At 37.6% G+C, this 22,176-nt stretch overlaps 1 protein-coding gene across 3 annotated transcripts in view; it reads right to left on the bottom strand.

Annotated features, from left to right (window-relative positions):
* Positions 1 to 17,069, bottom strand: part of LOC148677733 (excitatory amino acid transporter 3-like) — a 41,826-nt gene extending 24,757 nt beyond the window's left edge. For 2 of the 3 annotated variants that reach the window (XM_088624876.1, XM_088624867.1), the window contains exons 1-5: positions 16,607 to 17,069; positions 6,943 to 7,083; positions 6,067 to 6,159; positions 3,630 to 3,744; positions 660 to 702 (exon numbers count right to left, since the gene is read on the bottom strand). In XM_088624876.1, coding sequence (XP_088481002.1) covers positions 660 to 702; positions 3,630 to 3,744; positions 6,067 to 6,159; positions 6,943 to 7,083; positions 16,607 to 16,697 — 483 coding nt within the window. In that variant the 5' untranslated portion in view covers positions 16,698 to 17,069. The remainder of the gene's footprint in view (positions 1 to 659; positions 703 to 3,629; positions 3,745 to 6,066; positions 6,160 to 6,942; positions 7,084 to 16,606) is intronic. The other variant, XM_088624859.1, reaches the window with a different exon arrangement.
* Between the last annotated feature and the right edge of the window lie 5,107 nt (positions 17,070 to 22,176).

Raw genomic sequence — 22,176 nt, 5'->3', positions numbered from 1 at the left:
GGCATGGCTCATTTTCTTTCTACAGTACATACACACACACTATATTATACTTTCAGGTATTTCTTGTCATGGTGTGTTTGTCAATGTTTTCCATTGTCTTTACCTTGGATGTTTTTTTTTTTGAATCACATTAGTTTGTTTTATGAATGAGGCCCGTAGTATGTACAGTAATTTAACCTTCAACGTATACTGGGTCAAAATAAACTGTCAGTGCCTTGTGTCTGAACTGGCATCCAACTACAATTTCGTTCATCCATTTTCTAGCCACTTTATCCAATACGTGGTTGTGGGGAGCAGGAGCCTACTGTATCCCAACAAGAAACAGGCACAAGGCAGGGCACACCCTGGGAAGGATACCAGTCCATCGCAGGGCACGTAAACACGGGTACCTGCACACACTCACGCAAACCAGGGACAGATTTTCTCAGAAGCTAACTAATCTACCAGAATGTTTTTAAACTGTGGGAGGAAACTACAGCACCTGCAGGGAATCCATGTGAACACAGGGACAACATACAGACAGTACCCCAGGAATTGATCACTGGGCCCTAGTTCTACAAGGCAGCAATGCTAATTACTCCACCACTGTGCCGTCCACAATTTGGGTGATATAACTTAGAAATAATAAACAAGAAAACCAATAGTTTAAAACATCTTACCTGTTGAAAGCAGGCCTGGACTAGGTTTTCTGGAAACATATTCCTATTTAAAAAGTAACACAGCAAATGTAAAAATGTAGGACTATTAAACAGTATTTATTTACAATTTTATAGAAAATAGAACTTTTGATTAAAATAAATAAAACATTCATCCAAATGTATTTTTTCTTACACCTCAGCAGTATGACACAATGGACAAATATGAATAAAAACACATTTTTGCTTAATAGCCACCAGTTGTATATCACTAAGAGAATGAATAATTTTGCTAATTGATTATACAGTACATTGAGAAGAATTAAAAGCACAATAAATGAGTATTGGAACCAAATATCTCTCAATATATATCTTAAAACACACCTTTCATTTTAAACTTCACAATGTTACTACTAGTAATGATAATAATGAAATTTTCCATTTAGATATCTAACTAGATCAACACAGTCTATAAGAAGATAAAAAAATATTTTGGTTCCAGATGGAACAGTGCTTAATCTTTTCTAAGATTTTCCTATGTCAGGCTGTAACAATCATAAAACAGTTCAACTTAAGTGTTTAACGCCCAGTGTTAAACAGTTTCTAAATACTGAGTCAATATTGCCTTTGCTTTTCAGAGACAGAAGACACCTTCTGTGGAAATACCTCCCAGTTTCCCAGTCTGGAACTACTGTAGAAAGCTATCTGACATTAGAATGTGGGCACATTATCCTCTTATGGTTAACTTTTAGCAGACCTCTTCCGTTGGAAAGAGAGTTTCATCACATCCAGTTTTCCAGTTTTTCACAATCACTTCCTCAAAGCCACCTGGCAAAGTGTTTTAAATAACTTCCGCAGTTTGTTTTAAGGCTCTTTTATGCTACTAATGTTTTGAAGTTATGTTTTTTTCTGGGAATAAAGTATCAGCTGTAAAGGTACGGTACATCCATCGCACTAAGATATGTGCTCAAATCTTCTATTTGATTAGTCTATTGCATAACAAAAACAAATCACAGTTCTGTTGATTGCTCTGTGATAAAGTGGAATGTGGGATGTGAGTGATTATGAAATTCATTGATTCTTGTCTCCGAGTCTTTTGGCCCCACTTCAATTAGAGCAATGCTTGGCAAGCTGTGATTCACAGACCCAGACAGTATCACCTACAGTAGGCAATGGCAAAGATAAAAAAAAATGGTTAATTTGTTAAAACTAAAAGGTTTCCAAAGCAGTTCACTGAAAAGGAAGAGAAAGAGGAGCTGGCTCCTGATTGTCAAGGGAAGAAAAACAGCCTTTTTTTTGCCTAACTTTAAAACACCCCCTAACCTTATATCACCAAACAGGTTTGTTCCACATCACGACCTGGTAACAGATGGTCAAGAATTAGATATTAAAGGCAACATCTCTCAGAGTACCCTAATCACAGACTGTGAAATCCTGAAAGCAGTCTTTACACCTTAATCAGTGCCAGTAACACCAAAACAGGGATGCTGTGGCTGTTGGGGACTCAGTTCTTAGAAACACTGCAACTGAGTTACGTATCAAAGACTTTGAGCTAAAGACAGTATGCTGTCTCTCTGGTGCCAAGGTGTCCGTGTAGAACAGACAAGAGTGGACAAACGTATTGCAAAGGCAGACGAAGAGGCAATTGTTTTGTTCGGACTGGGAGAAAAGACATCGGTATATACAACAACCTTTCCGTTTGAAACAAAAACAAAGACTTTGGAGACAAGTTGAAGAGTAGGACAAAATCAGTGGTCTTTTCAGGGATCGCACCTGTATCATGCAAATTCTAATAGTATTAACAACTACAGGCTTGATTATCATAATGCAGTCATGCTGGTGTACCCAAACCTTCTTAAGTTACAGGCTGTAGCATTACAGCTGCTTTGATTGTAACCCAATCCAAAAAAATCACTATTATATATCACTTGCTAAAGCTTCATTTCACCGCTTTAATGATTAATTCAGAATAAAACTCAAAATATTGCTTCTCACATTTGAGGGCTCAAATGGCTTGACTACATCAGTGAACTATTAAGCTTCTATACACTCAAGTGTTGATTGTGCTTTTCAAACTCTGGCCTTCTTCTTGCTGTGAAAAAATATAAGAGTTATAAAACTCTAAACTCAGAAAGACTATGGTTTCTGTTCTGTTTCTTCAAGGCTGTGGAATGATCTCTCAGTCAGTCAACACATTCAAAACCTGTCTTTACAGCTCTTTTTTTGTACATTATTATTTCACTCTGTTTAATTTTCTGGATTGATTTGTATATACTAGTCTCTTGTATTTGGTTTTATTATACAACACGTTGACAATCATTATGTGCCATGAAAGGTACTGTGTAATGTAAAGGATATTATTTTTGTTTTTATCAAGCTAAGAGGAATGTCCTATACTGATGGGCTGAAGGAATTGAATCTTTTTGGTTTTTAACAGAGAAGACTGCTCAGGGAATTCAAATCAATGCCTTAGTCTAACAGGTTGAGTTAGTCAATGCCTTTGAGAACTCTGACTTCTTCATAATTCACACTGAAGCAGGAAATAGAGAACGAGTACGAGGAAGTACTTTAAAAAAGCAGAATTAAAACCAAATAGGGCCAAACTGGACCCTCTATTTTGTAAACGAGAGGCTCACACTCACATTAGAGTCTATTTTCCTAGAAGCCAATTAACTTACCAGTATGTTTTTGGGTTGTGGAAAAAGACCAGAGCCCCTGGAGGAAACGCAAGCAATCACAGGAAGAAAATACAGTACAAACTCCAAGCAGATAGCACCCCAAGTCCAGAATTGAACCCAAGGCCTCAACACTGCCACAGAGCAACCCAATTTTAGTTACACAGATTAAAATATGTCTTACAGCAGGCATAGTTGGCCTGCATTATCACTTCATGATTTTGTGCTCTGCACTTTTTCCATGTGTATTTTCTTCTTAAGACAAAAAAACAGGGATGCAATTGCCAGTTTACCAGTCCTAAAAGAGAAGGTTCACTACCTTAGAAGATCCAACATGGCATCCACTGTAGTCACCTCAGGAGTTGAGCCAGTCCTGTCAATGTCTTCAGCACTCTGAGATACACCAGGTTTGATAGTCATAACCAAAACAATTCCTGAAAAAAATGAGGAGAATTAATCACTAAAATCACCTGACTGGCTCATTGTTCATAAGCCTCTTCACAAACGCTCCCTGATACAACTGGTTGCAATATGTATCTAGGAATTTGTTTCAGTAACTGCTTTTTCGTGTGCAGTGTAGGCTCACACACCAAGCAGTTTACATTTTAAGGTGTAATTTTTTACATCTTAAGGTGTAAATACAACTCGACAATATTCTATCCCTAGGGAGAGTGAAAACTCTATAAATAAAAATAACCATATGAATACTTTACGTACCTAGTATTAAATTTGGAAGGATGCCTAGATATATCTCTTCTTTTGGTAAAGCTAATATTAAACACTGTTAGAAATGGCCGTCTAGAGTAAATACTCTAGTCTACATAGTATTTAGTGCCCACCAAAAGTATTGGGACAGCAAATTTAAAACATATTTTTGCATTTCAGTTAAGCAATTTATATTTTTGATAATGAAAGTTATATGAAGTAAGCATGATTCTTTCATTAGAAATATTAAAATATAAATTAAATAGATTTATGAAGCAGCATATACATGATTTGGGGGATTTTACATCCATACATTTGATTATATTAGAACAAAAACAACTGTGTGTTCTAAATACAGTAGTAACTTTAATGGAACGTAAATTAGGACACATTAACATTAAGTAAATGTTAGAGCATGAAACCCAGTTGAGGCGATAACTGTGTAAAGTCTGCATCCCATTGAGCTCATCAACTCTGTGTAACATCTGAGATGCTTTGCCAAAAGTCTTCTCAGCCACTGCGAGTTCTTGTCTGTTCTTGATGTGCTCTGTCTTTAATTTGTTCTTCAGAATGTAACATTCTTGCTCAATTGGTTTCAGACCTGGAAATTGTCTTCTTCTAGGTACATTTGGCCATACACTGTGTTTTGAGGCATTGCCATGCTGTGTGGACATGGAAATAAATCACTTACAGTATATGTGTTAACACAGCTTTTCTTCTACAAAGGCAGTCAAAAGTTTCTGTAAACTGTAATGTTTGCAGAGCTGCTTGAAAAGTCTGCTTTTTCGGTAGCCTCAGCAAACTGTGGATTTCAATACCTTCTTCACACTTTGCTGTATAATATATTTTGGTGTCCTCCAAAGGATCATCTCATTATTTTTTGGAGGTCGCTGTATATTATTACAAGAAGTAATGATTAGCTTTACCCCTTCTGTAGCAGAATTGCCGAACAAAATTCTTCTGCTTTTTGAAAACACACATCATAACCCTGAAATGTGTTCCTTGTAAGTCATAAAAATTAATAAGCCAATAAATGAAATATTTGGGGGCCACATAGTTCTACCAAAGCAAATAATTTAGAAACAGTCTGTATTTGCTAAAGATCTTGCCTACTATTTCCACTGACTATCTTTAGAGAGAAAAAATAAAGGGAACACTTCTGTGAATTCAATTTTGATGAAGCACTCAGGAAAAAAATGCTTGACATATTGAGTCTGCGATAGCTGCACAGGCAAGTTCCTCATGATTGTTCCATACAGTGATTTGTGAGTTCTGTTCTGATAGTGGTTGTTAATGAACATACTGTACAGTATTTCTAACCAGCAGTGAACATCAAGATAACTTCCCTGAAATGGGAATAAAACATCATTCACTTCCAGGCAGTTTTTGTCATTAATATTTAAAGTGAACAACAGCCATTAACCATGGTGTAAGTAGTGGGATTAATTCTCTGTCAATTTCAGTGACAGACCATTAAATATATATCGACTTTCAGCAAGCCAATGCATACTTTTGGTACCAAATCAAGACAACCAAACAAAAACCTAAATCCTTATCATAATTCTAACTATACTTTTCAGAAACTAATCCTTAACTAGAAATGAGGCAGGCCATTCCAAATAACTGTTTAACTATAACTTTTTAACACACACCCATCTTTCTCCAGATCTATCTACACTGGTCCATGTGCTATAAAAGACCCTCCTAATCTGTTCCACTGGGATTATAAAGTAACTGGTGCTAATTATGCCTGCCTACAGCCTTAATCACAGTGGGATATCCGTGACCAGTTTGGCTCAGTATTGTTTCCTGGATAAACCATAATGGCTACTTTCTACAACGCGCACGTCAACTGCAAATACCGCTCAAGAATAGAGACTTCCACACAATCATACTCGTATGTCAATTAGTGCAGAACTCCAAGAGCTCCAGAACCCCAATTCAGAATGAGCTGCCATTGATGTGGTTCTTGGGAAGAAGGCTCTGGTTAGTTTATCACAGTGATGACGGCTGCCACAATAAGGTAATTAAGGTAAGGCTGTGTTACTTACCTAGAATGACAGCAATAATTGTTGTTGAAAAATAGTATATGACAGCACGTAAACCAATTCTGCCAGAAACCTCTGAATCCAGAGCTGCCACTCCTGTAAAAATGGACATTGTGGCATAGTATGAATGTTCACAGAAAATGCCATTTAATTCCAAACGAACATATATTTTTTTTCCACTGATAAAACATTCCTCGAATCGTCCATCTCTTAACATCAGGCTTATCGTTTTTTACATTTGAAAGTTGTTTAAAATACCTATCTACTTTCTGAAAATGTGGGCTAGGGTCAGTGAGTAGAGGTTACAGTTAGGATCTTATACAGTGATTAATATTTATTACATAGTTTCATATTATTACACATATATTTTCAATTATACTGTTGATGCTTCTTGCCAACAACTTTTTTTGTCTGTTTAGAAATGAGACCATTAGCCTTTTCTGCTTCAAAAGGAACGAACAATGAGGCATTGTTCGGGACATTCGATAAAGTGTTCCAAAGGACAGAAAGAACAAAGCACACAATGTAAAAGAAGAAACAGCGGACTGTTATATGGATACGAATCCACAATATTGTGAAAAGGCTTCACTTTAACAATGACTCCTTTAAAGTAAAAGTAAAAAAAAAGTATAGATTTAATTTATAATTTATATTGTGCTTTGCCATTTTTTTCAACATTATTGACTAAGGCCTTAGACTGTTTGCCTGTGTGCCGTTACTTTTAAGGCAAAATAAGGAATGATTGATTGTTTTCCTATAATAGTTTACAATAAAGCATGCTTATGTAACTGGGTAGGAGGTAAACCATTAAAACCAAAAATAGCCCATGTCCCCTCAGCTCATCTCCCCGGTATATCCAGTCTGCTGTGATTACAATACCTGTTATCATGCTGGAAATGATGAGTGGTAAGATGACTAATTTGAGCATTCGCATCAGGATCTCTCCCGGGAAGCCGAAGTAAATCTTGTTTAGGTGAGAGAGAGAAGCATATTCGCGTACCAAGACCCCCAGTCCAATACCTGCGAAAGGAATGAGGACAAATACTGAGCAGTCCATTCAGAGAAACAGCTTATCTGAGGAGAACATGCAGTACCTCTCTCTCACTGGAATTCTGTTTCTACTGTTTATTGCATAATACCTGCTTCATTAGTCATACTAATGATCTTTAATAATGGTGAAACAGAGTGAGATAGGCAAAGTGAAATTCAAATTGTCTGGTATAGCATGCAACCAAGGCAACCCACCCAAGAAACCACATTTCAGAGGTGGGTGAAATGGGTCACATTTTAGCTATGTAGTGCTTTGGGATCCTTTCAGATATGAATCGCTACATAATTGTAATGAATTATTATTTTCTATTTTCATTACCCAAATACTAATTTTTCATTTTTGTGGTGAGTTCCTTCGCAAACCAATCAGTTTCTCTGCTGACATAATTGTAAACAAGGGAAGCACTTGAGTTAAACAAATCTTCAGGGGCTTTATCTCGAAAAGAACACAGCAATGTTTTAATAATGATAACAAAGTGTCATCAAGGAACCACGTTCTCAGCGGCAAGTTGGAAAATTGTGGTTTTGAATACTTAGAAAACGAAACAGTATGGTAATTCTGGAAAATAAAAACAGAAGGACAGAATTCATTTACAACTAGTAAAATAATCGTTCATCAAGAAAACCCACAACTGGGGTATCTTCTGGGTCACATCAAGTTAAAAATCTTAATGTACTTACATGAAGATCTCACAAAGACACTAAATAACATCATTAAAGATCCAAGTGATACCCAGCAGTGTCTACAAAACAGACTTACTTTCCTACTATCAAAAGGCAAAGGACCCCAAGAACTGTTATCCAATTACTGTACTTGCCAGCCTGCTGCTAAGAAGATACTCACTGTCACAGTAACTAATGAGGGCAGTCACTTACATATCAATAAAATACATCTTGACCAACAAAATGGATGCCGATGAGCTTCCAGAGGCTGTAAAAGTCAGCTTTTAAAAAGTAACATGATTGTAGCAATGACCAGCTCAAATCATCCCACATCCCACAAACTGTACATGGGTACTGATAATCATGAACATCAACATAATTAACCCCACTTTGGTTTGTACAGACATCAATTGAAGAATGGAAGAGAGAATACACTCAATCTATCAAAGAGGTAGCATCAAAATAAGAAACATTGCCATCATACAAAGTATATTCCAAGGTGCCCTTTTATCTCCCTTGTCTTTTCATTAGCATTATTATTAGTCAACATACTAAACAAGCAAGATCTCAAATTTGCAGTAAATAATGACCATTGAGTTAGCCACCTCCTTTATATGGATGTCGTCGAGCTGTTCTGTTAAGATTAGTATCAGATAGCTAAGGTTCTGCTTGCTGTAAAAACCTTCAGTGATAACATCAAAATGGACTTTTGCCCTGATAAGTGCACTTCTTTTAGAGGTGACACATTTAGCAAATGCTAAAGTATCCAGAAGGATGATGAAACAGTTATTATTAGTTTATAATACCTATACAGGTATCTTGGTGTTGACAACAATGATGGTATTCAACATTCTAGGATGAAGCATCCTACTGTATAATGACCTGACTTCATATCTTAAGAGTACACAGTCTGTCTTGCAGTCAAGTCTGAGCTGAACTCAAAGAACAAAATAGCAGTACCAGACAGCTTAATCGGGTGAACAAAAAACACAAGAGACTGAAAAGTTTTAGTTCCTCTAGCCTGTCAGTATAGGACATATCTTTAAGCTTGAATATACCTCGTTTCTCCTCTCTGGACTGATTTCAGAGCAACAAAAACAGAGCAACATTTTATACAATGGAGACCAAACTGAACACAGCATTCTAAATTAATTGTTAATTAATTGCATTTGCGATGATTTAAACTACACAACCTCGTTCAACAATGCAACCTGTTATACCTTACCATTTTATTTGTCTAACAGATTCCATGGCAGCAATATTTTTCTTGTATTATGGTAACTAAACCTTTACACAAAGAGGATTGGTAGAATTATACTGTCCAGTTTAAGAATATAGTATATCTGGTACCCTTTGATGTTAGTAAAGTTTGAGTAACTACAAAAGGTTCACCAATCTCATGGTTCAAGTCAGGAGATCTGGTTAAAATACAGTAGGTGTTGACTAATGATTCCATATTTGTACATTGCATCATTGTGGGTCCTAATGCCCCAGTATAGTGAGAGGGACACTATACTGTAAACAGGCACCGTCCTTCGGATGAGACGTAAAACCGAGGTCCTGACTCTCTGTGGTCATTAAAAAATCCCTAAAAAGAGTAGGGGTGTAACCCCAGGGTCCTGGCCAAATTTCCCATTGGCCCTTACCAATCATGGCCTCCTAATAATCCCCATCTTCATTACTCTGCTCTCCTCCCCACTAACAGCTGATGTGTGGTGAGCGTTCTGGCGCACTATGGCTGCCGTCGCATCATCCAGGTGGGGCTGCACATTGGTGGTGGTGGAGGGAAGTCCCAATTACCTATAAAGTGCTTTGAGTGGAGTGTCCAGAAAAGTGCTATGTAAGTTTAAGCAATTATTATTATTATTATTATTATTATTATTATTATTATTATTATTACTACTACCTTAGACTCATCTTTAGAGGTAACCTTTCCCTCTGAGCATTTGATGTTTAGCATGCCTGATTATTAGCAATAACTGGGCACGGCACACAGACAGTCAAGAGAAAGAAATCAGGTGAAGGATTAGGGGAAGGTGTCAAATTCAAGCAGTCAGTACCATTGATTGGTAGAGATGCCTCTAACAATTCCTTTTTTACCATTCATTGTATGATTCTGTTTATTAGTTAACTAATGAGTGAGTACTAGTTACTCATCTGCATGATGACTAATACAGTATGTGGTTAGGGGCACAGAACTGGCACATACATGCTTTGGAGTTCTGTGTTGGTCGTAGGAGGGAAAATATGACAATCTGAGTTTCCTGCTAGAACAATCACTTTGCTTGTTAGAGGAAAACAAGCATAGAATTTTAGCTGTAAATGTCCAGAGCCAAGACGGGCCTCATAAACAGTAAGTGAAATTCAAGCACCAGACTGAATATACTGTATATCTCTGACTGTGAGCCAGCGTATTACTTGAACAGGGCTTTCTGTTCTAGTCAACAAACTGCAAGCTGCAGTTTCAGTCAGCTGGAGCTAAAATAATTTTGAACCACGCAAGACAGCAAATAAAACATTGTAGCCAGGAAATAAGAAGAGCATTAAGTAATCTTGCAGGATTATGAACAGATTTAGCTTCTTTTAAGAGCAGACATTTGTTTTTCAACATCTATGGGCTGAGTGATAAATAGGGTTTATGGTAAATCACTTCTGTAAAACCTAAGCAACTTACAGTAAAAGTAAATTCCCTGTGTGGACTAAACAGCCCTTACAATGTTAGAGGACAAGCCTGTGAGAATCCACATGTTTAAATATTATTCAAAATAGCATTCATATGATTAATTATTGAAAATATTATATATCATCTCCTTTGATTGCCAAAAGGAGCTTCTTGCAGACTTTGACCCAGATTGGATCCAAAAGAAAATGTGCCTTATAAAACCCATCACTTTATCATTTTTATAGCTAAAATGCTGTGTATTGTATTGCAAAGACCATAAAACAAACGCTCAGTGGTTCAATAATTGATCCATAAGAGCACTCATTACCAAAACCTCTGTTCAGCACCAGGAGAGAAACACAGAGCCTTTCCCGGGATCATAAGCTGAAGGTGGGGCTGTATGACATGTATTGTTATCATGGTGCCATCAGAGGGTTGTAAAACTGTGAATAAACCTCTGTGATAATTTGATGTTCTTCTCATGGGCTGTAAAAATAAAAGCAGTCAACTGGTACACAGGTTTGCCGCATATGCATAGGAGACACAGAGCAGCTGTTTATGTGTGAGGTCTAATGTCACATTAGAGGTTGTGTGATTTTCCCCTATTTTGGTATCATTCATTCGGACATATCTTCACTTCATCTAAAGCATTTTGCACTGCCAGATTCTTCTTGGATCCTTCTTCTTGTTTGAATCTGGCCACACAAACTGCATGTGCAGTGAAAGAAACTATATCTGTCATCATGGCAAATGTTTATCTGGCAATTAGGTTATTGTCTGGATTATACTGTATGAACATTTATCACTATAAGATAACTAATCAGAAGAGTGCAGTTTATGTCAGTGATTACTTAGTGTTTATAAATTTGTCACAATAACTGAAATAATAAACCTAATTAAGTGAATGCGTTTACCCATGACATTTTAAGCAATTGTTTTATTTGTGAATTGGAATTTATTGTTTATGCTACTTATTAACCATTATGTTTTTCATTTTGTTACACTATTGTACTGTATTACAGAGCTTTGTTTTTGCAAGAACTTGGTTGCTGTTGACTCATATCTTGGCTTGAAGTCTGCTCTACACTACTGGGTGCAGATATTTTTTGTCACAGAAAAGTAGTCTTCCATTCTGAAACAGCTGGGTTATGCAGAAGGTGACAAAAGGAATTAATAGTTGGACAGACTTCGCAGTAGAAGGATTTTAATCTTAAAAAAGCGCTGGGATACAAAAGATTGCTGTCATGATGCTGAACAAGAAGTGGTTATTAGGTATAGAAACAAAGACCGAAAAGTTATGTCAGCTTGCCACTCTTCCCCCAGGACTGTGACCTCAAGGTTTTTACTGATAGTGATACCCCTGATTCTTGAGATCCCCAGTCATAGCCATTAATCATAAACAATGTTGGTCATATACTGTAGATCACCCTGAATCACCTGATTTTTAAAGATTAGGAAAACATGCCAGTTATTGTTCAACTGAGGGAACTCTAGACCTTAAAAGGCAGAACGGAATTTTGATTTCTTTATTGTTAATGAACAATTTTAATTAAGTCGATGATTTAAAGGCTACCTCTAAAATTGGCCTGGGGATCTACAGTATAGGTCCGGGATTGGAGACCCCCACTCTACTATTCTGTAAAGCTACCATTATTCTTGAAGTGACCAACAGCATAGGTTCTAAAACAATAAGGTGTTTAGTCCTTTTGTTGGTTTTTGCACTACATCATTATGAATGTTTTGGTGGTATACTGCAGGATTCTTTGTTGAAATCTGGTGACCTGGAACAAAGAGTGCATTAAAAGAGGGCATACGATACATATTGTAGTGGATCATATTTATAATACTGTCAAAGTTATTAGTTTGCGATGGTTCTGTAAACTCTGTCACATCACATCCAACAGAACAAGAGCTGACTGTCCACTAGCAGAGTTATTGTACTGTATGTCCCATCTAAGCAATAAGAAGTCAGAAGAACGACTGAGGAGTGGAACTAAAAAAAACAGGAACTATTGGAATTTTTAAAGCACAGGTTGTCCTTTTCACTGCAATTTTTTCCAGTGACAGACTCCATATGTACAGTAGCAGGACAGCAGGAGTTATGTTGGCCCAACAGAGTTTTTACAAGAATTAACAAAACTGTTAATTTTCCCAGCACACTATTGTCATTTCCCAGCACACTCTGACTTTAGATATGAACTGTGTGAACCGTACAACAATGAGAAACATCTTTAAAACAAAACTTATTTTAATATTGTGATGAGTCAGGGATATACTTGTTTGTAGCAATTTCGATAATGACAACACTTCAACACTCTGACACCATTTAGCGAACACAGGACAATGATTAACCAGGGCTAAAAGCCAGGAAGACCCAGAAGCTCAGTGCCATGGAAGGCACAGACAGTAAATCTGGAGGACGAAGCAGGTTGGAAAACTCTGGGTCAGGTCAGGAATTGTGGGTGTCCTTGAAAATAAACCAGCAATCACAAGTCCTCTAAGGAAGAAATGACAGCCTAAGAGATCCTATTATCAAAGGGGGTCCCTCCTAACTCCAAAACTGAAGAAGCAAGAGTGCAGTAAATGAGCTCTACCTTTCTACAGACCAAAACTCCAGAAATATGAGCCTGCTCATTGAGGACTGAATCTTGCCAAGCATTTTTGCATACTGAAATTTAACCAAAAAAAAGGATCTTAAATTTGATCAGTTGTCTATTTCCTTTTATCACCAACCAGGCAGAGTCTGTATTTCCAGGTTGCTGTATCTGCTATAGGAAAATAGTTTGGTGAATTTAGAATTAGCTCTAGAGACCAGAGTGTCCCATTGAAGAGTGTCTGCATTACTTCCCTAAACAAGAAGAGGCTGGTCCATGTTTGAGGGAATGACTGAGGACAGTTTGTACTGTCAAATGCCTTAACTCAGTAACCTGCTAGTAATAGTAAACACTATTCAAATAATAGTTGTATTTCATAGTTTGTGTTACCTTTGTGTTTTAAGTTTTTCTTCTGTTAATGACACTAACATTAAACTGCTCACTGGAAGAAGGCTCCACAGCCAAAATGTCTTTTCTTTACCCCTCAGCATGGAATTCACAGTTTCCTTTGCGACATTAAACTGTGCTGGAAACAAATGAACCATGTCACCACACTCTGAATCATTCCTGAGTTAAGGGGGTGTTTTTTATTAACTATAATTGTTTGTTATTAATATACAGTATTTAAACTTGTGTTAGGATTATACATTTAACAGCCAATGGCAAAACATTTGGTGTCATCCAGTTACAGTATATATAATAATAGTTATTTTCCAGACTCACCACCAGACAAATTTCTAACAATTTATTAACGTGGTAGCTGGAAAGCAGATCATCTCCTCTGACAGAAATAGCAGAAATTGTTGAGAAAAACAGGGATTTTTCTATATATTTTGTACAAATATATCCGTACTGATCTTTTTTGGATGATTTTTTTTTATTAAAAGGAGAGATCCATCAGTGGAAGAAAGAATAAATAATAAATAATCAGCCATACTTTTAATTTACTTTGAAATGTTTGATTAACACTATATGGTTTCGGTGATGCCAGGCGAATCAACCGATTTCAACACGGTGCAGATTCTTATAGCCAATACAGCACAAGGGTCTTGAGTTCACATTCCCTAAAGGAGCACATTCACATGAAAAACTAAGAAAGGTGGAATGAGAATAAGAGAAAACATGAGGAGGTCATTTAGGCCATCTAAACTGTTCAAAGCTCAGCAGCTATTTGATCCAAAAATCTCAACCTGCCACTTCTTGAAAGAGGCCAGGATATTGGCTTCAACAACATGGCTGTGCAGCCTGCTCCACACTCCCACACCTCTTTGATTAACGAAGTGCCTCCTGTCTTTAGTACTGAAGTGCACTCCCACATCTTTCTTTCTATTTGTGTCCTCTTATTTGTTTCTTTTTTCGCCAGTTTGTCATAGAAAATGTTTTTTAGCAATCGGTCATCCTGTAGTAACGTGATTTATTTCAGTAGGCTATCTCACTGTAAAATGCACATTTTAGGCAATAGCCTCAGTGCATGTCACTTACAGTGTGTCTAGCTCACAAATTGTCATTTGAAAGGAGCGATATACTTCCACATACAGTAACACCCGCAAAAAATCTATTAGTGCTGTATTACCCTTGCAATATTCATGATTGATTCTGTCCTGTAGGTAACAGTACTATCTATCATACTCCTACACTACAACTGGAAGGTTAACACCCTTCTTGATGTCATTACCTGCTTTTGAAACATTAAGTAGGAAATCTATTAACAATTAACAAGGAATGTTGATTGAGGAAGAAGAACCAGCAATTGTGGTATTTGTCCTTCATTCCTGTAAAACGTGGAGATTTTATAATCATAGCAGGTACTGTACAAACAGAAACTAATCACCTTTCTAGACCAGCTATTATAATTCTTAAAATAATATTTTGGAATAAAGACTAAATTAAAAGGATGAAAAGATGATGTGGTCATTTTTGAAGCAATCAACATAAAGTGAAGAAGAAAGTGGTTCAGACATTTGAAAACATATCTAAAACACAATTTCCCAAAATAGATCCTTCATGCACTGTAAGTAAAGTGTCTGTTTAGTAGTACAAACACGAAATGGAGTCTCCCAAATCAAAGCAATCAATCAAATGCAAATCAATGGCTCTAGGGTATAAAAATGGGGCTGTACAGTATATAGTATTTCCCAGGGTTCATCACACAAACGCCCCTCTTTCGTCTCTCAGCTCCACTGTTAATGGAACAACATCCTGGTTTGTCTAAGAGGTCTTGCCTTGTCTCCAGGCACAATGGTTAAGGCCCAAAGACTCTCCACAATCTTCTTTTTTGGGGGAACTACGTTCTTTTTGACTAAACTGTTAAGCCACAGAAAATGTCATAAAACCAGCCATAATGTTAAAGCAACCCTGGTTTTTATAGAACACCTTTAATTACAGAAAAATCTTCCTGAAACCTTGTCAGGAGGTAAGGTTATATTGGTTGGTATAAATCATGTCCACATAAAGATAAAGAAAATCTTTAAAAGTACAACTAGCAAGAATAATATTATTATATATAACTACCAAGTGTAATATTACATTCCAGTGATACTACTGTAATCTATGCAAAATTCACAACATACTGGATATACCTCATAATGTTTTTTACTAAGCTAGAGAAATAAATTTGAGGAATATTACAATAGTTCTGACTTTGTTCAATTTTTAGGTGTTAAACTTTGTTTGTATTAAATATTAAGTTGAAATTCTAAGCCCTTGAACACCCCACCTCCCACATACTTTAATCTTTTAAAATAAATATCTAAATATGCAAACTCTCCACATTCATGACTTGCCATAAATAACCTGTCCTAATAAAGCTGTTTGTCTCATGATAAATAATCCCTGCCATGCTGTATCTATTGCAGCCTCACTGCGAATATCAATAACCCGAATTAAAGGCAATTAATCAACAGATGCATTGTTACATTCTGTTGAATATGCATGAAGAAAATCTACAAAAGTATAGAGAGGCAGATAGATATATGAGGATTAAAACAGGTGTTTTAAATGTAACCTCAAAATTATAGTAATTTTGTTACTCGTTTACTGTGTTAGACCAACCAGAAGGATTTAGTCCCAAACCACACAGTGTGACACAGTTCTTGCAATGGGTAAATGCCTGGCTTCCTGGTAGTCTAAACAGTTAACCAAAGCTGTGCATGTGTGCTGAGACTCACATGTATGATGGGATGCTGGGCTTCTGCCCTGACAGCTTCAGGAAGAAAGGATGCTAATGGACTGCTGATCCCGCACTCCGGTCAGCTCGATATAGTTCCTTATCTACTGTATATGGAACTATATCTATATCTGTATAAAAAGTAATAAGCATCTGAGCTGTGGACACTATGCCTCTGCATCATCGTCATGCTTGCGATCCCAGATCAGACAGGAGAGTGTTTGGGAAGATGTCATGGGCTGTTCTTAACAAAGCAGACTCCCTGCCTCACTGCAGTCCTGAATAGCGCCAGGCGCAGTGAAATGGAGCGAGGCAGATGAAGAGACTGCAAGAGAGAGACAGCTGGCAGGGATTTGTCTGACAATAGCCCTTCTTTCATGCGCCGCATGCTGAAAACAGAAGGCTTACCTAGGATCACGGCAGCCACCGTGGTGATCAGGAGCCAGTTTTTCTTGAAAAAGCTCTTAAAATCACAGCCTCTCTTGGCTTTCTTCCCCATCCTCAGCCCCAGTGGTCTTCCTTGCTCCCCACAGGAAGGAAAAGAAAAAAAAAAGATCTAAAATAAAACAGAAAGCACGCACACAATGCGTTCGAAGAAGCAAGAGGTGGGACAGCTCTATTAGCTGCGCTTGTTCTGCTGATTCCAGGTCTTGTTGTGAGTCGCAGCGTTCAGACTGCCTCCGTGCTACACGGCCCTGGGAGACTGATTTGTAGTGAGAACGTGGGAGGGATCAAGTCTTCTCTCTCATTACCTGAACCGCACTAGAGTTAACCGCATGTGAGCAATACCTCACCCCTCACCATCCCTCTGCTTGCACTTTGTCCTGCTTGGAGGCTCGTACTGTTTGCCTTCCACTCATTTCTCAGCCGCCTGTTACATCCTTAATCATAGAAAGAGAGAGAGGGAGAGAAAATTCTGCACACAAAAACAATACCGTTTATGTTCTACGTGGTTTGAGTTCAATATCCACATTATAATCAGCATCATAACTGTGTAGATTACAACACATGATAAAGGGCATTTTATAGCATACAATGCTAGAAATTCTGAAAAACTGTATTTTATTAAAAGATTACAAGGTCACCTAAAATGGTTACAACTTGAAAACTAAAGTGCAATGTAAATTCAATGTAAAATATAACAAAAGTAAAATAATTTGTTACAGTATATGCTGTACAGAACCCAAGGTTGGACTGTTGAACTTCAGAAAACAAGACGGTCAATCAGTAGTCACTAAGCTAACACAATTACAATTTAAACTTAAAATATTTTGTGAATCACAACACGTCTGCAGTACTGTATAACTGTGGAGTCATGGAGCCATCTCTGCCAACTTTCTGTCAGATTTCTACTTCCCTTCCAATCAGCAAGAGCTTGTCCACCATTTGATTACTTTTGATGCTGTGTTATTGTCCTGATATGGTTCTGAAGAGCCATCTTTTCACCATCCTTCCCTAACATTACTTAAGGGCACTGCTGACTTCCCCTAAATTTCAAGTCAAGCTAAAAAAGATTATGTTACCACAGGCTTTTGCAGGTAACATCAACATGCATTATGTAAAACACAATAAAGGTCCTGTCCAAGCTGCAATAGGTGGAATCAATTGATCGATAGTGTTCATTTAACTCTCTTCATCATTATCATCATCATCATTACTATTATTATTGCATATTTCCACATACTGTACATACACAGAAAAACATATGCATAAACCATGTCATTGGTCAGTCATATACAGTACTAGTTATACCAATTTGGATTATGACAGCCTGACTGACATCATTTAGCCAATACAGGACAGTTATTAACCAGAGTCAAACAATGGAAGCACAGTTCAGAAGCCAAGGAATACAAAGGCAGACCCACCTGCCGAGTGGCTCCAGTAAGTCTGGAGAGTTGTACATGTTCAAAAACCCCCAGATCAGGTCAGCAGGTGTTGGATTGTCCATAAAAAACTACCCACTTATCACCTGTCCTTCACTAAAGCAGAAATGATGCCTCTCAGTCTCACGTTACTTACAAAACAGACAAAGCCAGCAAGGTCCACTTTTCAATAGGTGAGATCTCCAGAAATTTGAGTCTAATTCTTGAGTACTGAAACCTAACAGGTATTTTTTAGCACTGAAGAGACCAGCAATACATTTAAGGAAAAAGGATTGTGTGTTCAAATTTAAGGAAATTAAGGAGCTCCTCTGGGAAGGCAGGCATATACAGTAGTATAAAACTGGGATGCACCATCTGCTTTGGAGTCACAGTTCTCTCAGATTAGTATTAGTTTTGAAAAGCCGTGGTGGATCTTTTGTCTTACCTCTCTAAACCAATTTGCTTTGTCTAAAACTACCCTCTCTTGTTTGAGGGGATGAGAGAGCATAGTTTTAGACCGTAAGAAGTCTGGACTTGAAGTCTTTTTGACAAATTTGTAGATAATGGTTTGCTTGTCTTGTATCATGTGTTTAGTTTGTAATTATTGTAAAGCAATCTTTGTTGTTTATAGCTCAGTCACTAAACTGGGAGAGAAATAAATGAACCGCATGGCAGTGCTCTGAAACATTCATGGGCGATGTGTACGGAGTCTTTTATTCATTTTAATTATTTGTTACATTACTAAAACTGGAGTCAGGGTGTCTTTTTTAGTACCCACCCCTATTTCTAACATCTCTCTTTTTCAGCTTGAGATATTTCCGAGGCAGTATTTGCCAGAGACCAGTGGATTGAGGAGTAAGGGTACGTGAGTCAAGTGGGAGTGGAGATTAGCGGCACGAGTGGTGAATGTTGGGAAAGACCTGAGGGGAGAGGAATGATGTGCGTCTGGGGGGCAGGGGATGAGTCTGCCAAGGAGAAGGGAGACGTGACTTTAGGAGGAGTGAGTCCTGACGCACGACTACAGGATAAGGGATGTGTGGGGATGTACAGTAGTTAAATGAACACTGAAGTCATGTGCCTATGATAGATTCAACGGTACAGATCCCCCAGATGCTAACCAAGGTCACAGAGGTCAGCAATGTGATGAAGCTGCTCATACTGTCAGGTTACAGAGGGCCAGTATGCACATCAGCAAAAAGTGTGAAGATTATACAGTTAAGTGAAACTGTGGCTAGACAACAGCTGGGAATGTTGTACACAACATGACTATCTTTAGAAATACAAAACAATCTGATGAATGCACACATGGAAATCTTTTGTCTTTCAGTCTTCACATTTTCACACTACTACTGCTTTCATAACATTTCACAGGCCTTATCTGTGTCTTAATCACTCCTTTAATGGTTTAATAACTGACAACGAATTTAGATTCACTTTCTGTTCGCTGTATTTCTGATGTTTTAAATTTAAACATTCATTCTTTATCTTTTTTCTGTTTGTTGACAGTCTTCTTAAAGCAAATTCCGTGGATGCCCTACATGTAGTATTATCTTTGTGTCATGTCTTGGGTGGGCATTAAATTAACTTCACACAAGCTCTCATAGAATTCATAGAATCTTCTTTTTTTTTAATTAACACTGGTTTTCTAAGATTCCCAAGGCATCTGTCTGTGTGTACAGTAATTGTTGCTTGAGGAAGAACTTGCTGGTTTGAAACTTTCCCATGTAACGTTCTGTGATATGTGGTCGTATTTTCTGAATGTGTTCTTCGTCTGCTTTTCTTTTTGGAAAATATTTAATAGGAATATTACTTCTGAAGTCCTTTGGAATTTTGGGTTGTAAAATGTATTTAGGACGAACAACATAAAATCACATGGGATTGGATGCAGTTTTCTAGGTGTGCTTCTCGTCTTACCTTTGTATCCGAGACTCGAAATAAAGGACTATGTGCCTATACAGTACTAGGTGGCAGAGTCACAAAGGAGGTCTAATAAACTACTTCATGACAACTTTTTTTGTTGACCTTATTCTTTCACACATATTTGCATGTTTAAAGTATGCAGGTGTAGCCTGCTAAGGTCACCATATCAACATATTTAAATAGCTTTTAAAAAAGAGCCGTACAGCAATGATATGAGGAGTGAATCCAGAGCACGCACTGTTTTTTCCAAGCATTGCTCAATTTTTTTATAAAGGACTTCTTGGTAGATACATTAAAATGTGTGGAATTTTTAAAGCCCTGTTGTTGGAGACCTACAGGACAGTCTTGGACAATTTTTGGAATGTCAAGATTGTACAGTAAGACATGCCCATGGGTTTCCCAAAGTTCTTAAAATCCCTGAAATCCCTGGTTTAATATCTAAACGTAATCCTTGGTTTAACTTAATTATTTAAGTAAATGAGAAATCTGTTGTTAAATATTTAAACGTAATCTCCGGTTTAGCCATCAAATGTCAATTAAGAACAAATTGTCATAGAAAAAATGACGTGGCAAGTAACCATTTATATAGCACTGTATTTAGTGGAGCAATTTAATTCAGGTACCTTGCTGGGGATACTACATCAGTGTACTGCCTGAGAATTTGTACCCATGGCCTTCCAGTCAGGAATCCAGAACCCTAACCACATCTCGATGCCACTGACACTAGCAGTAAAATCCCTGATTTCACATTGTTCCTGTAACATGAATAATGTTTATCCCTTCCACTATGATCTTCATTTGATCAAAACTTTTTTGATACAAACTATTCCCATTGGAGCTGTTAATCCATCTTGACTCTGTTTCCACAAGGATTTAATAGAGTATGTAAATGCTTGACACCTGATTGCACAGGAGTCATTATTGTATCATTTTGCATCAGTCTGATGCACATCAAAAGATCTATTTGAAGGCTGAGGAGGCTATATTGACGGTATGCCTTTGTGCGGGTGTTTTGTAACAGACAATGAGTACACAATGACCAAACAGACTATACACCAATGTAGGGAACTGTACATCCACTGTACATGTATTTTAATATATTTTCAGTCCCTATAGCCTTTAAGGGATATTAATTAAACACTTTCAACAGAAGAAAACTTAGGAATTAGCTAAAAGCAACAACACACCTACAACAACAATGTGCGCATCTTTGTTGTTTTAATAAATGTCACTCTTATATAAAATGATATATACATTTTGGGGTGGAAAAATCCAATGTGAAGTCCTTCCTCCAGAAATCAGTCAAGTTCCTGGCTTCACGCTGCCACCCTCTGGCTACAGTTGTTCATTTCAAATCCACAAATCTGGACAGGGCATTTTCTTTTACTATTGCTGAATCTCAATTCTGACACGTGTCGATTTGATACTGTAGTATGCCTTTTCTCTCTTTATGTGGCTTATTAGATTTTGTTTCTCAGAACAAATAAGTAATATTTTTAGAAATTTGGTGCGGTGAAGTGGCTCTGTGGCTAAGGATCTGCGCCTGTGGCTGGAAGGTTGCCGGTTTGTAACCCCCGGCCGGCAGAGGAATCCTACTCCACTGGGTCCCTGATCAAGGCCTTTAACCCCGACTGCTCCAGGGGCGGTGTACAATGGCTGACCCTGCACTCTGACCCCAAGCTTCTCTCCCTGTCTGTGTGTCTCATGGAGAGCACGTTGGGGTATGTGAAAAGACAAATTCCTAATACAAGAAATTGTATATGGCCAATAAAGTGCTCTTATCTCTCTTAATAGCTTTTGCTTATTATACTTAGCTTAACTGAATGTTACTTAAGTCCCAGCTATAAAATATGAGACAAAATTTATGAAAAGAACATTTCAGATACATTCTCATGAAGAAGACATCAGGTTATCCGTAACATAAGGTTATCAAAATAGAAAGGGCACACTAGGTCAATTTATGAGGAAAAACCATGAGTGATTGTGACTGTCACTGGTTCAAGCAAGTCGTGGATATGCAAATCCAAGAGATACTCTGCCTTAAAAATGACTTCTCACCCACTCAACACCCTACAATAGTAAGTGCGAGTGTCCGTTTTTTGGAACTTCCATCTTCCATCCATTTTCTAATCTTTTTGTGCAACATAGGGTCACAGGGGAGCTGGAGCCTATCCCAGAAATAAAAGGACAAGG

The sequence above is a fragment of the Lepisosteus platostomus genome, chromosome 1, assembly GCF_059453375.1.
Source record: "Lepisosteus platostomus isolate fLepPlt1 chromosome 1, fLepPlt1.hap1, whole genome shotgun sequence".
In the NCBI taxonomy this organism is placed as follows: domain Eukaryota; kingdom Metazoa; phylum Chordata; class Actinopteri; order Semionotiformes; family Lepisosteidae; genus Lepisosteus; species Lepisosteus platostomus.
This window is presented reverse-complemented; position numbering and strand designations above follow the sequence as displayed.